At 37.5% G+C, this 16,313-nt stretch overlaps 3 protein-coding genes across 5 annotated transcripts; 1 reads left to right on the forward strand and 2 right to left on the reverse strand.

Moving 5' to 3' along the window:
- Positions 1-18: 18 nt before the first annotated feature.
- On the forward strand, positions 19-6,670 carry LOC126878421 (mutS protein homolog 4-like). The gene is made up of 16 exons (XM_050641189.1): positions 19-240; positions 394-544; positions 641-711; positions 808-956; positions 1,120-1,313; positions 1,486-1,607; positions 1,685-1,902; positions 1,994-2,191; positions 2,275-2,461; positions 2,560-2,699; positions 2,797-2,900; positions 3,006-3,225; positions 3,319-3,534; positions 3,607-3,815; positions 3,962-4,151; positions 4,283-6,670. The coding sequence occupies exons 1-16, from the start codon at positions 144-146 to the stop codon at positions 5,165-5,167; spliced, it is 3,351 nt and encodes a 1,116-aa protein (XP_050497146.1). The 5' UTR covers positions 19-143; the 3' UTR covers positions 5,168-6,670.
- A 44-nt stretch (positions 6,671-6,714) lies between these two features.
- Positions 6,715-10,778, reverse strand: LOC126863960 (protein scarlet). 2 transcript variants are annotated; one of them, XM_050614755.1, is made up of 14 exons: positions 10,202-10,778; positions 10,069-10,117; positions 9,592-9,641; positions 9,379-9,518; positions 9,129-9,302; positions 8,700-8,938; positions 8,455-8,644; positions 8,334-8,371; positions 8,131-8,239; positions 7,774-8,001; positions 7,555-7,690; positions 7,356-7,461; positions 7,093-7,193; positions 6,715-6,954 (listed from the first exon to the last, which is right to left on the reverse strand). In XM_050614755.1, exons 1-14 carry the CDS (start codon positions 10,362-10,364, stop codon positions 6,779-6,781), a joined length of 1,899 nt encoding a protein of 632 aa, XP_050470712.1. In that variant the 5' UTR covers positions 10,365-10,778; the 3' UTR covers positions 6,715-6,778. The 2 variants fall into 2 exon arrangements, 1 of the variants encoding a protein (XP_050470712.1); XR_007689030.1 differs by having other exon boundaries at positions 6,913-6,954; positions 7,319-7,461.
- A 978-nt stretch (positions 10,779-11,756) lies between these two features.
- Positions 11,757-16,042, reverse strand: LOC126863958 (protein white-like). 2 transcript variants are annotated; one of them, XM_050614751.1, is made up of 11 exons: positions 15,505-16,041; positions 14,902-15,172; positions 14,411-14,721; positions 14,071-14,269; positions 13,840-13,978; positions 13,389-13,719; positions 13,160-13,291; positions 12,826-13,054; positions 12,600-12,705; positions 12,298-12,469; positions 11,757-12,167 (listed from the first exon to the last, which is right to left on the reverse strand). In XM_050614751.1, exons 1-11 carry the CDS (start codon positions 15,604-15,606, stop codon positions 12,057-12,059), a joined length of 2,103 nt encoding a protein of 700 aa, XP_050470708.1. In that variant the 5' UTR covers positions 15,607-16,041; the 3' UTR covers positions 11,757-12,056. The 2 variants fall into 2 exon arrangements, with proteins under 2 accessions (XP_050470708.1, XP_050470710.1); XM_050614753.1 differs by lacking the exon at positions 11,757-12,167 and having other exon boundaries at positions 12,331-12,469; positions 12,569-12,705; positions 15,505-16,042.
- Between the last annotated feature and the right edge of the window lie 271 nt (positions 16,043-16,313).

Below are 16,313 nucleotides of genomic sequence, written 5' to 3' on the forward strand. Positions count from 1 at the left end.
ACCGGTACATACCTTTGGAATCGCCAAATTTTTTCTCCAAAAAGAATGTAGATGGCGCGCGCAGTCTTACGTATCTATTTGCCTTCCATTTTCAAACTCGTTGTTGCACATTTCACCTTGATTTTTCGATCGATCCAAGGAATATGAACGTAATACGAACTGAAACAGCTTTAAATGCACCAAGAAAACAACATGAAGCACGATTCTTGCAAGAATTCAACCATCCGTTAACGAAAGATCGTACGTAGCGATTTTGTTGCGAATACGTATAACCAGAGAAGAATTTCCTCTCCGATATAACCAATCATTTTTCCGCACGATTTTTTATCAATCCTCTCCTATTTTTCATCTTTCTTCCATTTTTCTTTCCGATATGTACGTATATCCTTGCAGATAGGAAATTTGATATGAAGACAAAGCGAAGGAGAACCAATTGGAAATCAACAGCTACCACTTCGGACGGCTATTCCAAAAGTCCGAAATTTCGTAATGCTCCAGTGCCATCTTCTTTATTAACCAGTACATCGCGTTATTGCGTCTCCAGGTAAGCCTCGAATGAAACGGTTTGAACGGTTCGTGATCAAATGATCACATACGCTGTTCCTTATCGATAATGCCATTCGGCCATTGTTACAATTAGATCTGCAACAAAAACTACCACTGGTCCTTGTTCGAGCTTGCTCGAGTCTGCTTCTGGTGGTACAATTCTCGGTTAGTTGTTCTTTCTCTTCTTTTTCTCTTTATTCACTTTCCGGATAATTATACATATAAATAATTAACTAAGTGTAATATGATTCGATCGAACAGCCATAACAACCGGCCGAGGTGATGCGAGATCGGAAGTAGGGATGGCCGCGTTGAATATCCGATGTCCACATTTGATTCTTTGTCAGATCAGCGATGCCCAGACTTATATTAACGCGTTAAGCAAATTGTATTTATTCGATCCAATGGAAGTAAGTGCTTTTGAATACATACATATTTCCATCTATCACCGTATTAGATTTAAAAAGGTTTCACGACTAAAATTAATTGAATTGATTCTTTGAATGAAATACTATGTGTAATCGACTGTGTTCGAGGGGCGAACCAATGATGATAGCGGTTTGAATATTGTAGGTTTTGATGCCAGACACGATATGCGAACGTACCACGGGAAAAAGTGCCCTTTACAATTCGATAATGGAGAAATTTCCTGAAGTAGAGCTAACCGCAATATCTCGTGTACACTTCAATGACACAGTCGGACTGGAACGAATCAAATCACTTTGCAACCCTGAATACTCCTCGGTGGAATTATTCGTTAAACAAAAGTAAACGTTACTTTCGGTCGATAATAATGTGATTATGCATAATATATGTACATGTATCATCCTCCATTCTTTTTTACGCATCTAATAATAAAAAGCGTAATAACGACAATATAAATTTGATACATGGTCTTAATGTTTTCAAAGTCGAATACACGTTAATGCATGATTACAGATATTACGCATTAGCCGCGGCTGCAGCACTAGTGAAATACGTCGAATACACTCAACGTATTATTTACACTCCAAAATCGATGAAAATCGAATTTCAAGGATCACCGAACGCTACTATGATAGGTAATGGTGATTGTATGGATAGAAAGAACTAGTTGTAGAAGATATAATAGAAAATATTATTGACTCCATACTCGTAGATTTGGAAAGCGCACAAAGCTTAGAGTTAGTCCAGTCGCAATGTGGTCGACGAAATATCAGTTTATTAGGTAGCTTGGATCGTTGTTTAACGCCAATGGGTAGGAAACTTTTACGCTCGAACATACTTCAACCCCCTTGTGAAGAACTCGTGATTCTCGAACGACAAGCCGCCGTTACCGAACTGGTATCCAACTCTTCGTTACGTGCGTTAATCCAGGTTCAAATTTTATTATTTCTTTCTGATATTCGATTTTATCATATCGTCCTGTTATTCAGCTTCAGTTTTTTCCCCATTTTGAAACTTGTAGCCCATCATACGACGACTTTATGGCGCTGATAGACTTCTGGCTTTATCGACGATGCCAGTTATGCACGAAAACAGCGTGCAAAATGCAGAGCACAATTTAAATTACGTTTTATTATTGAAAAATTTATTAGACGTCATACCCGAACTTGGGAAGATATTATTAGCTGGTGAGAGCGACCTCTTGCGCAGAATTCAAAAGGTTCGTGTAAATTTCCCACCGTGTCTTATCATCGTACGTGCGTGTATCGTTGTCATCCTCTCTATTTTTTTATTACCCTTTAGAAACTGGAAAGAGACGAATTTCGGTTAATGCGAGAAAAGATTGTCGAAACTATACATCCAGATGCGAGATCGGTAACTGGATACACATCTTCGAATATGCAACGTTGCTTTGCTATCAAAGCAGGAATTAGCGATCTGTTGGATGTTGCTCGACAAACCTATTGCGAATTAATAGATGATATGAAAAGTTAGTAAATAAAATTATGTTCGCGTCCTAAAAAAAGAAAAGAAATAAGAGACCTTTATATGTAAAATGACCCATTCGTGTTCCTTTCCTTCCGGTAGCTATGGTGGAAAATTTGGCATCCAAACACAAATTAACTTTGTCTCTAAACTGTAACGCTTCTCTGGGCTATCATATTCAAGCGATATTGCCGCGAAGTTTAAATACCGAAAACTTTAATCTACCATCCGAATTCATAGAGGTAAATATATATTTTCAAGTATTGTTATTACATAGCAGTTTTGAACGATAACGTATAATATAATGAGAATATAATCGGATGATGATGCAACACTTAGGTACGGAAGAATAAACGAACGTATACGATGACTACCAATGCGCTTGTAACATTGAGTCAACAATGTACAATTGCATGTGAGGAATTGCACTTAATGAGTAACGTGTAGGTATCGAACGATCGAAAAAGAATTTTTATACTAGTTAATCTGCGATGAATTTTCAATGCGTTATATATGCGTAATGAAATACATTATTTTTCTATAAACAGACTTCTCGGTAACTTGCTACAAAATATTCGAGAATACATTGGCAGTATGTTCCAATTGAATGCAGATGTCGCAGAGCTGGACCTGATAACATCCCTTGCTCAAGTCAGTTCTCTTCAGACATATACGAGACCATTGTTTGGATCCAAATTGGAATTAGTTGAATCAAGACATCCAATAATGGATGTTTTTAGTCTGGATGGTCCCATACCTAATGATGTTGTAATTTCTTTTACTTCGATATACATACACATGTACCGAGTACCAGAAATGTCTACCTTACGATTACCTTTCTTATTCCCTTTCGTGTTACAGAATGCATCGATACCGCGGAATCTATATGTAATTTCTGGACCTAATATGAGTGGCAAGTCGACTTATCTTAAACAAATTGTTTTGTTGCATATAATGGCACAGATTGGTTGTTTTGTACCAGCCAAGAAAGCGATGTTTCGCATTACAGACCTCATATTCTGCAAGATAGCTATCCGCGATGATATCGAATGCAACGCTTCCACGTTTGCTCTCGAAGTAAATAGTACTACTTCAATGTCAAATGCATTTTTTCTAATTGCACTAAACAATCAATTTTTTATCATGCAGATGAAAGAAGCTCAGTATATTTTACGTTGTGTTACGGCAAGATCGCTCATCATTTTGGATGAGTTGTGTAAGGGTACTGCTATCGAAGAAGGCGCTTCAATCGCTTGGGCCATATGCGAAAAACTTTTGAATACAACTGCTTTTATTTTTGCTGCAACTCATTTTTCTTATCTAACGAAATTAGCAGATCTATATTATAATGTGACAAAGTATGATTCTTTTCCATGTAGATTTAGTAGCGATAAATCTCTCTCTCTCTCTCTCTCTCTCTCTCATACTTTACTTACTCTAAAAATATGTAATTATCTATCTTTGACTTTTTCATAAAATAACACCTTAAATTATCATATTTCAGTCTACATTTTGAAACGACAAACGTTCGAGGACCGGAAACTGATAATTGTTCCCACCGATTAACCTATACTCATCGATTAAAATCCGGTGTGGCAGCATATTCTGACGATTATGGCATCTTTTTAGCTGAATTATCTGGTTTGCCAAAGGCAGTTACGGAAAAGGCACGAAGATATGGTTCTGAACGAATGGTATTTATCGTCTGTTAATTCCTATCGTATTATTCCTATTACTATTACTTTCTCTCTCTCTCTCTCTCTCTCTTTCTCTCCTCTCTATTATTATTATTCCTATTGTGCAAACGTATGATTATTTCTGGTAGGTTACGGATCAAGTCACAGCGAAATCGAGTGTATGGGAAAAAACATGTTATAGCATTCTAGTTAGGTTGTACGAGCTTTTAGAGACTGAAACGTTTCATCAGGAGCAAGTGATCTCACTTATCCGGCGCCTCGTAAATCTTTGGAAACATCAAGATTGCAAAGACACTGTACAAGAAGAAAAGAAAACGACAAATGAAAATGACATCAACACACAGAAAAGCAATGAAAAGGATATCGACACACAGAAAGGCAATAAAAAGGATATCCATACACAGAAAAGCAATGAAAATGAATATGTAGAAGATATCGTATCCAACAGAAAGAACATCATATATTCTGGAAAAAATTCTAATGAAACGGAACGACACGATACCTATGAAACTGCAATTTCTACAAATACCAGGTCGAAAGAGATTCCTCTTGTCTTATCTAATACTACAGATACCGATACCTCAATGAAGGCACATCAGATACAAAGTGAAACTCTTAATTTTGAGAATGATTCGTCCAGCATAAAACATAACCAGTATTCCATGTCATCGAATCACTCGTTCAATTCGATCGATCCTACATCTTCTTATTTAGTACCAATTGAAGATATTTCGAACAAATCTGACAAAATTTCGTTATCGTCGGATTATGTACAATTTCATAAACAGTTTCTGGAAGCCTGTGCTTCTACAGGCCCTATCATCGATAAAACTATTCCATCCCCATCGTTTATTCCATCGAACGAGTTATCATCAGTATCGATGTCAATGATCGAAAAATCAACATCACAATTGTTCGAATGCTGTCTCTCGGATGATGATTTCGAACTACCCGATGTTTCTTGCACCTCAGTTCTTACAAATTCAAGTCAATTGAGGATTAACGAAACTTAAGTGGCTAGGTCCAAAGTTATCATTTATCTTATTTTCCTTGATACACGTTAGAGGTACATTCATAATATTATAGTAAGCAATATTATTCATTTCGTTTTACTTTATATATACTCCCTTATTTTTTTGTAGTTTTCTTTTAGAAATAGCGCTATCAAACGTATTAGTCTAATGTCAGCACAGATATGTCTATAGACTAAATGATTAAAAGCACTAGGATTCACACATTTGTCTCATTTTTTCCTTTATTCTTCTTCCATTTTCTCACTCTTTATATTCGCAAAATTATTTGCTTTTACATTTGAAGCATAGCTATTTGCTTTTTCTTTTTGCCGTCAGATTTATTTCCCTTTTCTTCCTCTCTTTTAAGCTTCTTTATTTATTTACGTTCATTTTTCCACCCTCCCACGCTTCCTTTTCCTCTTTTCACCTTCTTCCTTCGCTACTCAAACCTTCCATATCCTTTTGTAGCATTTTTTTTTCTTTTCTTCTCCTCGATTCCTTTTCCCATCTGTTATTTTTTATTCTTTCCTCTTATAAATGAATATTAAGTAGTTCACAAATGAATATTAAATAGTAATGTCACACTATCGGTGTGTATGTATTACTTGAGATGTATGTAACTTGAGATGAATTATGCGATAGATACACGGAGATAGAAACATGGAACATAATCCTCAAACCTTTATAAACACATAATTATACATATGTATACTGAAATAGTACGCAATTTCTTTCGACATCGGTGTTACGTCGCGTGAAATGGTCCGTGCGACATCATTCAGTGTCTGACCGTCAAGGCTCAAGCCCCATTCGACAAACGCTTAATAAACCCCAATAAGACCCCACCATAAACCGAATCTTATTAGCTTGCAGGAACCTTTAATCCTGCAAGTATTTTCGGTTTATAACTGGTATTTAAAACAGTCCTTGGGTTTATTGCACGTTGGTTACCCCCGAGCCACGTCGGTAGGAGGCTTCCTCTTCCAATCTTCACTTATTAATATTGGCTATAACCAATGAGCATCGCGGATCGTTACCCTCACTGTCCTAACGAAAAGTGTGAACAACGAATCCACGTCCTTAGTTTAAAAGACACAGCCTTCGAGTTTTCCTCCGTAATCACATAAGAACGAACTTCGCTTATTCTTCATCGTTAGAATAGTCAACATATCATTTCTATCCTTAAAACAATCACTTACTTAACTTATACATACGCCTCAGTGTAACTATCTTCTGTACAAAGTTGTTGGAAATATAAATTTTATAATCCTCTGAATCGCAGCGTTGTACCACCTCAACCACCCCTATTATCTCAACGGAAATCAGGGGATCGATTTATTCGCGGCGTCGATTATTATAATCGTAACGGGAATTTACGACTCCCGTTAACGCGTTTCCTCGCGATTGCGTCTCCCCGCGATTGGTCGAAAATACAATCGGTGTTTTTCCACTTTGAATTTTAAAACCATATTTTATTGTTACTATTATTTAATACACGAATATATTTTATATATATAAATAAATATATTTTAAACGAATATATATATAAATATATTTTAAACGAATACAAACAAGTCAGCATGGCAGTCGATATCGTGATATAGTACTTTCTCATTTGCATCTACAACGATTCCATAGACAAACGCAGGCAAGGATGTGAAAAACGAGATAAATAACGATCATTGACAGCATGTCCATCCAAAAATTAGTTTCATCAAAGTCGTAACGATGTAGCACATCGATCCCTTCGGTGATGCAAGGTAATTCAGGATCAGTTGTTTCACAAGCTGCAGATTTAGAAAAGTAACGGTCCAATGTTACCATTTGACATACATTTTACAGTATAATACTAATCATAACCATATGTATTGAAGAGCTATTACGTATATATTATCCTCTATACAAATTATCAAAGTGAAACTTACATATGTTATGCACACCGTTCCATTGTAGAATGGAAAGTGCTTCGCTGGAGTGTAGCAACCAAGAAATGTATTTAATCCATTGGATGTATAACGGTAACGATCTGAAATAAGTTAGTGAGTTAACTGACATATTTCCAATTAATTCATTTTTGCACGCAAGCACATGCACGTCACTTGCATGCACACAGAAAAGTGTTCTTCCTTTTTCCTCGCTATCTTTTCTTACCACCTAGAGCTAGAATATAAGCCGTAATTAAAAGTACCCTAGTTTGAGAAAGGGACCCATAGTAATCATAAGAATATAGTCGAACGGTATTAAATAAGCCATCGCTAATGGTACGCTCTCAAATGCCGTTGAAAAGAAACACCCTGAAACAAATTTCCGTCAATACCGCTTAATTCTCCCCTTAGATTCTCTTTTAGTCCAACTTTTAGTTTTATCGTATAGATAAATTGCTTTACCGCACGCAGTCGATACGTTTATAGTAAGTAGGAGCACAAGTAACGTGAACCCAAAAGTTTCGACGTTATCTCGCAATCCAGCTAACCAATATATGATCGTCGCAAATAATAGCGGCTCTATTATTAAACCAGGTATCTGGAATTCATGCATTTAGTTTTTAAATAATTTCCTTTTAGTATAAGACTGTGCGAGGTAATTGCTAATGATTCTTTACTTGCCAAAGAAAGTATACGCGCAGCATAGTACAGATAAACCGGGTACATCCCAGCTCGGTACTCCCTTCGAAGAAGCGGTAGCTCCTGCGGTATCAGGGCTAATGTAGCGTACATTGGAAAAAATGCGTTCTCAGACACCAAGATGAAAATGACACCTTGCGTAGCTTGAATTCCAAGCTGATCAAAATTTACAGCACCCACGAAGCACAGACCAGCGATTGTCGCCACACTCTGTTCAATTTGTCATCATAGCTTTAATTATTAACTCATTATGACTGTATACGCTATGCTATACGGTACTAAATTCTCCTTTATCTTTTCAAATATTTCGCTATGGTTTGCACATGTAAAATCACTTACCACTTTCTGAAGTATTCGAATAATTTGTACCGATGGATCTCTCAGAACTTGCAAAAAGTGTCGATAAATCAACCAGTAAAGCCGTGAACAATATCGCGCTTCTTTTCTTCTATATTAAATAGTCATAATATACAGACATACGTGTATAAACAAGGACGTTAAACAGCGATCAGTAGATACTTGAAATTTTCTCGAATACTCACGTAATAAATTTGTCGTCAGAAAGTAATTCGGATCTAGACTGAAGTGATAATACAAAGAGATTGTTACTTCGTGTCTTATTATTACACGGACTAAAAGGCAAGGAAAAAGATGATCGCTTACATTCACAGAATGCATCGATTGCATCTGCGTTTCTAATATACGATCGATTTCGTTATATGCTTTACTAGTTGAGAAAACATCGCATATCTCGTGAGCTATTTCTTCACCATTCTCGTTCTTCGAGCCCGTAGCCACAATCGCTATTAGGAAGTCTGCTGGATTGTATTTCCGCGGACATTCGTATCCCTGACTGAAAAATGAATCAGTTTAATGGAAAAATATCGTTTTACATTACAGAAACGTACCTTGCAAAAAATTCCACTGCCTGGTCGATTCCACCTGCAAACGCAACTCGACCCTCGGCAATTAATATTATTCGATCGAACCAACTGAATATAGTGGAACTCGGTTGATGGATGGTGCACAACACTGTTCGTCCTTTCGCTGCGAACGATTTCAGTTGAGATATCAAACAGTTTGCCGAATGCGAATCTTGCCCGGTCGTTGGTTCGTCCAGGAACAATATTTTCGGATCTGTTAACAACTAAATAATATCTGTCAGTACGTTGCGTCGTCGGAAATGACGATAATCGACCACGATACAAAGGAAAGGAGAAAAAGCAGCTGAAAATGTGCAAAACGAGTGAACGTTCGAAGAACAAATAATAATCAAGGAAGTTTGAAAGCGAGGCAAGAAGATAAAATATTATACAAAGGGGATGATTGTATCATACTTCCGTGGCAAAGGACAACCTCTTTTTTTCACCGCCAGATAATACTTTGTCGTCGGTGTCGCTACTACCAATTCGTACATCGCGCCTGCTGGTTAAACCAACGTCTCTCAATAGACTGTCAATTTTTCTTCGAATGTCTAATACTTGTACACGTCCGTCGAGTTTCATTCGAGCCTGCATGAAAAATCGAAAAATGATAGAGAATCGCGAGCAAATTTGGCAAAAAGTGTGTACTGGATCGTATACCTACCATAAACCAAAGATGTTCGATCACTGTCATCGTTGCGACAAATATATCCTCTTGATGCATGTAACCACTGTTATGCATCATGTAAGAAGAATCGACTGGCGTTCCATTTGCTCGTATATCACCGTGGATTAAAAGTTCGGCTGTGAAGAATCGGAAACTAAGATAAAATATTGTATCGATGTCGAGGAAAAAGAGGAAAGAGGAAGGACTTACGTCCGGTGCGAAAAGCCAGCGCTGCCATCAATGAACTTTTGCCAGCACCACTGAATTCAAACAAAAGTTTGAAACAAGTACGAGAAGTATTTAAGATGTTGAAGCTTAATTATCGCAAATTATGAGCACAACAAAAAATGTTAACATACGACAAGAAATTTTGATTTATTTAACTCTTTATTAAAATCGTCAAAAAAAAAAAAACACTTTGAACCATTCAATTGATTCAAAGTGGTACTCGAAGTGTAACACGATAACTAAAGAATATACATTTCCGATGAGAGTCATTCCAAATCGTCAGAAATAATACAGGGTTTTTCAAAGACGATTCAGAGACAATTTCGGAGACGATAAGCTGATAACTCGCTGGAAAAGAAAGAAAGGAAAATAAAAGGAAGAAAGAATAGAAATTTACGCGTCATACGTATAATTTATATTTCGATGATATTTGTTGTAAATTTTTTAATAGAACACTACCTTGCACCAATTATCGCTGTTAGATCGCCAGGTTTGGCCGCACCCTTCACTGAAATCGGGAAATATCGTCGATTATAGCTGTTTGATCTTTATTTTACGACAAATACGTTCGATAAGAGCCACGATTACACACCATTATTGATTAATTGCTTGAACATGTTTTTTCGTCCGCGATCCATTGCGTATACAGAAAGGTCTCTCCAGGTTAGCGTCACACCTCGCAAACAAACCGTATCCTCTTCCGTAAGGTGAGCTTGAGTTTTGGAAAACCACTGATTTTCTTTTAAAACATACATCGTGATCGATGAGAAATCTTGATCTTAATTATCTTCTACCGATCACACTGTTTTATTAAAAACACCAACGACCCACCAACCGGACAGCCGATTGAACCGAGTTACTCCACAAATAAGATTGTTACTGAACCCACAGCTACGCGATAGCTCTTGCCTTCCCACTCGACCCGTACCTGTTCTGCTTTTCGCTATTCTCTCGGCTGAATAAAACCTTGGAACGTACATATACATATGCATAATCTGCATGGTTTTTCTATTATTCTTATTATTTGATAATTATTTCATTAATATATGGAATGAAAATACCGGAGGTTCTCACTGTGAATCTTATGATACATATCTTAATCACTTGGTAAGAACGAGCAATCACTGAAAAAATGTCATTTCTAGTAGTTATGCTTTTTTCAGGTACAAATAAACGAAAAATATACCATGTAATTGCTGAGACAACTAGTAAATGGTTACCTACTACTAAATTGTAACTTGTACCAGTTGTAAGGAAATATAAAATAGAAGGTGACTAAGGAGGGTTGAAACCAGATTAGACGTATTACAGTAATCGAAGATGGAAACCTTATACGTGTTTCGTAGAAGCCGTAAGAATTCCTCGTCCACGGCACCCTTTCTGATAGTATTTCCTACATACGATCACTATGAGAAGAGTTTCGTTCGATCTTTGCAATAATCAAGTACGTCTTTTCGTTACGTTCTATCGCAATGTTCGTCGGTAATTAGAAAAATCGAGACGTTTAGCGAGATGTTGGAAGAAGTTAAAAGTCAAAGAAAAATTAACTCGCGATATCGTGCAGAAATTTGTTAGCACGAAGCTCCGATAGCTTGCAGTTCGATAGAACAGAAAGTATCGCGGAATATGCTTGTCTGTGAAATTTCAAGATTTAAAGCAAAATATATCTTTCAGTATAAGAATGTTCTAACGTGTATTATCGAACAGATATATCCGTATGTACTATGTTTCTTTGCTATTTCTTTCTTACGCATACACGGTCGGACGGTGTAAATAACAACCGGTTTGTTAACCGATATCAGAGTCTCAACCTGGAAGGATGGTCAACTATGGTGTACTTGTTTTTTATCGTCTACCGTTTGTCACCCGCAAAAGTTAACAGGAAACATCGACGGAATAATCTCACGGCTATATCGCTACTTTCTTTCGTCCTTCGTTTTTGATATTTTCTCCGTTTCTTTGCGGTAAATGCGTACGGCTGGAACGGAACGAAGATTATAGACACTAATACGTAATCGAAAAGAAGGCAATGCGTATTTTTTCCAAAACATTTTATTCGCTGTAAAACAGTAGTACAGAGTAGCGCTAGTTTAGTGTATCTTTTAGAAATAAATGAAAAAATGCAAGATTTTTATACACAGGCAATATACATGCATATACATATAATATAAATATACGTATAATATACAATACAAATATACACGTAATTTGCGTTTGATATTATCCGATTAAATTACATAAAATAACTTGGATTATTTTAATATGACGATATAGATAACTAATAAATGTTAAAATTAATCATTCGTCGTATATAAACGTATAGAATAAATAACATTACGAAGAAGCGTTATCCGGCGAAAACGGCACTGTTTGTGCGAGGTTCTTGATATCATAGCAACGATTGGCAGCGATCATAAAACGTAACTTTTAATTGCGTACTCTTTTTCCTATCTTTGTTTGGAATTGGTCCAAGTCTTTGACAGTAAAGCCAGAAATGCCAAAAAACGAAATGCAACGATTAAGGCGAACAGGCAGGCGATGTCAGTCCAGAAATGCTCCTAAAATCGAAAACAATGAGCAACGAATATCCGTATAGCAAGCATGAATATACGAACAAGTATAAAGGAAGATATAAATACGTAACGACAAGCATACGAAGTGAAATATAATATAACAAATGACAAGCACCTGCTTAAAATTGAACGTTTGCAAAACCATTTGACCAGATTTAGGGCAAGTCGCGTTGCTTCTTGTGCATTCTATAAACTCTACTTGCGACCATTGATTAATAAGAAGAGCTTCGTTACCGTAACGAAACCAAGATAAATAAGAGAACCATTTAAAGTAGGATGGAACGGACCTGTGTGAATAAGATGTAAAATCGACATGTGTATAATACATATATGTATGTGTATGTGTGTATGCAACATTAAATAATATTTATTAGATCGTGTAATACTTGTTAGATTTAATGGAACGTTCGTCCTTACGCTGTATTTAAGAAAAATCCACCAAACAGCAGAAACGGTATTATCACAGGTGGTCCGATAGATAGCGCCATGGATAAGTTGCTGCTGACACAGGATATTAAATAGCCTAGAAAAAATAATGGAGAAGAAAACTTTCCCATAGTTAATTACATACAGAACTACCACTGTATATTTTTAAATGCACGTACAACTGTACCATATGCGACATCAAAAGGAAACAACGTACCGAAAGACGTGGAAACATTTGCGACAAGCGCAACAATACCAGCGGTAATGAAAAAGTGATCGATCCCTGGGTACAATCCAATCATGGGATAAGCGATGATAGTGAAGAGAAGCGGTACCGCGATGAAGATAGGTGCTTCTGCGAGTGTCTTACATAGAAAATACACATCGGTACGATACATACCGTTTCGGTGTTCTCGTAAAAATATCGGCAACTCTGCGCAGAAAACCTAAACATAAGATAAGTGATACGCGTAAACGTATACGAATACGTATTAACAATCCGTCTAATTTCTTATTCTCTTCTTTATGTACTAACATAAAATAAATCTTACATTGATTACGGCAAAAACATTCTGGAAAGTCATGTTAGTCAGAAATATAAACAAAGCACCATTGATGTTCATTACTCCGTCTTGATCTAACCGTTGATCGAAATAAACGATTCCGACCAATAGTGATACCATCTGGAAGAAACGATAAATATACGTAGCACGTTTTAAAACGAACCCAATTTTGCCTACGATCGATTGCAACGTGGTATTCGTTACAGTAAGCACTTACGACGGTCTGCAACAGGCGGACTTTGATAAGGATCGGTTCCTTAATAACCGATAGCCAAGAACGCCATAAAACTGCATGAAATTGTTCGCACCAGCTTGCTTTATACGGCGATCGATTTTTCGAGTACTTTGCATCTTGCAGAGAGTCCTCGAATTCGCCGCTTACTGCCTCCGCTTCCAATGCAATCTTAATACCATGATCGCTCTTTTGGAATGTGTCGCACACGGTATTTATCGCGTGACGACAGGATGTCTCCTGCCCTGGCACGACCGCCAACATTTGAACAAAATAATCAGCCGGGTTGTAATTACTAGGGCAAGCAGCGCCGAGTCTAGAAACATCGTTTCGCTACTTACACAACTTAGAACTTAGAACAACGCTATTTAAAAAGATAAAAACACTGATTCGATATACGTAAGTATAGATGTATGCACGTCTGTCGATTACTTACGTCTCGAAAAAGGTGCAAGCTTGCGATGTTGTGCCCATGAAAGCTACTCTCCCTTCGGCCATCAACAAAATTCTGTCGAAGAGAGCGAACAGTTCCGACGACGGTTGGTGCAATGTAACGACGATCGTCTTACCGCGCGCTACGACATCACCGCTATCTCCCATTAACCGTTCTTATACACATACTCGTATATCCAATCTACAATCGAATCTATCTGTACGATCGACTTACCAGTTAAAGTTTTCAATACGGAAACCACTTGATGCGCCATAAAAGAATCAAGACCTGACGTAGGTTCGTCGCAAAACATCAATGGCGGATCGGTAAGAACTTCCGATGCGAACGATAGCCTTTTCATTTCACCTCCAGAAAGACCTTTGATCCTACCTGGTTGTCCGATCACCGTATTTTTGCATTTGCTCAGAGCAAGCTGAAAACCACGAAGAACAGCTAACTCATCACGCGTTGCAACTGTCATAAATATACACAGGTACACGGGTTTACATACACATACATACAGTTATGCACGTATGTTTATCTAGATAATATTGTATACCCTCATTCGACGTACCTCGTTGATTACTTGCTGTACTCGATCGAATCTCTGTTCCATAGGTATCCTTCGATCCATGCGAACCATAGCTTGAAACAGAAGATGCTCCTTAACGGTCAAAGTGCCAACGAATAGATCATCCTGTTGCACATATGCTGTTCTCGATGTCAGTATCGTAGAAGATACTCTTCGTCCGTTAGCAGCCATTACACCGGATGCAGTTACCCCAGAACCCGAACGAAACGTCAGCGCATTCAGTAACGTTGTTTTACCAGCACCCGATGATCCCATAATTACTAATAATTCGCCTGGATATGCTACTCCACACACTGTAATTTAATTTTAATCGATCCAATTTTTTGCTCTCTAGAACAATCCTACCTACGTAATGGATTTCCATAGCTTCGCACAAGTTCTAATATTTCCCACTTTTTCCTTTCAACTTTCGATATCTTAATCAGGTATTTTAATAAGTATATTAGTCAATGCGTATATAATTACAATCGTACCGTCCTTCAACAAGTGTCTTCTTTCGACTGGTTTCTTCCTCCTTAAAAGACTGTCCCATGGCTTCTCGTCTCTTTTGGCAGCATACACGTTCAAATCACTCCATGTGTATGTAATTGATTCGTTTTCGATACTGCCGGTAGAACGAGGTATCAACGTCGCTATCAATGGCGTTACCACTGTACTCGAAGAATGTAAGATGGGCTTTAGTTTGAACGACAATGTATCGGAAGCTGTCTTACACGATGCTGCTGTTTTTCCATTTCCTTCTCCCTACGATCAAACGGGAAAGTGATGCAATTTATAGAAAAGATCTTTAGTAGCAAAATATTATACTTTATTTTATCATCCCTATCCCTATCCCTGTATCTTCGATGCTTTTCTATACATTTATTCAGAATCTAAAATTCTTAAAATGAAACGAAAAGAGATAATCCCGAGAAAGCTGTCAAGTACGAAGGAAGCCACGTACATGATCGTAATCTTCGTTCACGTATCTATTCATCGGTCAAGCTATTGCCTGACTGATTTTTAATATTTCTTCTATAAAAAAAGAATAACGCAAAAACTTTGCTAGATTAATATTTTGGTTGAATATTGCTTACCATTGAGATCGCATTGTACGAGACCGTTTGTGATTTACTTCCGCTAAAACTAGCAGAGTCTCTCGATGAAATTAGCGGTTCAGTTTCTTCTGTAGCAGTCATGTTTCTGATTCTCTATTCTGATTCAATTTCTAATCAATTTCATCTATTCTTCGAATCGTCCTGAGTACCACACGTACCACCGAACATAAATATTATCCCTTTTACGCATTAATGTCTACTATTGTAACCGAACCGGTTTCTACCGGCACCGATCAGTGCACGCAAACTACAATTCTTTGTTTACCACGCGATTGGGTCCCAAGACAGAATAAATCGATGTAATCTTTCCTACCGAGGTGCCGCTCGATACCGGATATGCAGTTTGACCCTTTGAAACTTTCAAAAGAAGAAAGCACAAATATTCGAACAGACACGCTCGTCACTTATAGTTTCTTTTATTACTTGTATTATGCTTCAACTTAATCAGCGTGGAATCGTCGCGCATCGCGAAAACACACTTGATTCGATGCGTTCAACTGAAATGCATGACGGGAGTAGAGTTTAGGCGCGAGGTAGCCGCAAACGAAGTATATACATAACATTCTCGGGTTGCCAGTCTCCCACCTCCTGTCTGCATTCGTTGTTCCGTCACCGTCGTTGTGTCAACTTATGTAACGTGACTCCAGTGATCCACGAGCTTACCAGCAACGCGACCAATAACGTAGTAAAAGAATCCACACGACGGCCTTGCACACGTAATTGCATTCGATATAACTATTTTCTCTCATCGGTTTTCATTATACGTGTATGTTCGTTTAAGCTAGTTC

Source organism: Bombus huntii, chromosome 3 (genome assembly GCF_024542735.1).
Source record: "Bombus huntii isolate Logan2020A chromosome 3, iyBomHunt1.1, whole genome shotgun sequence".
NCBI lineage: Eukaryota > Metazoa > Arthropoda > Insecta > Hymenoptera > Apidae > Bombus > Bombus huntii.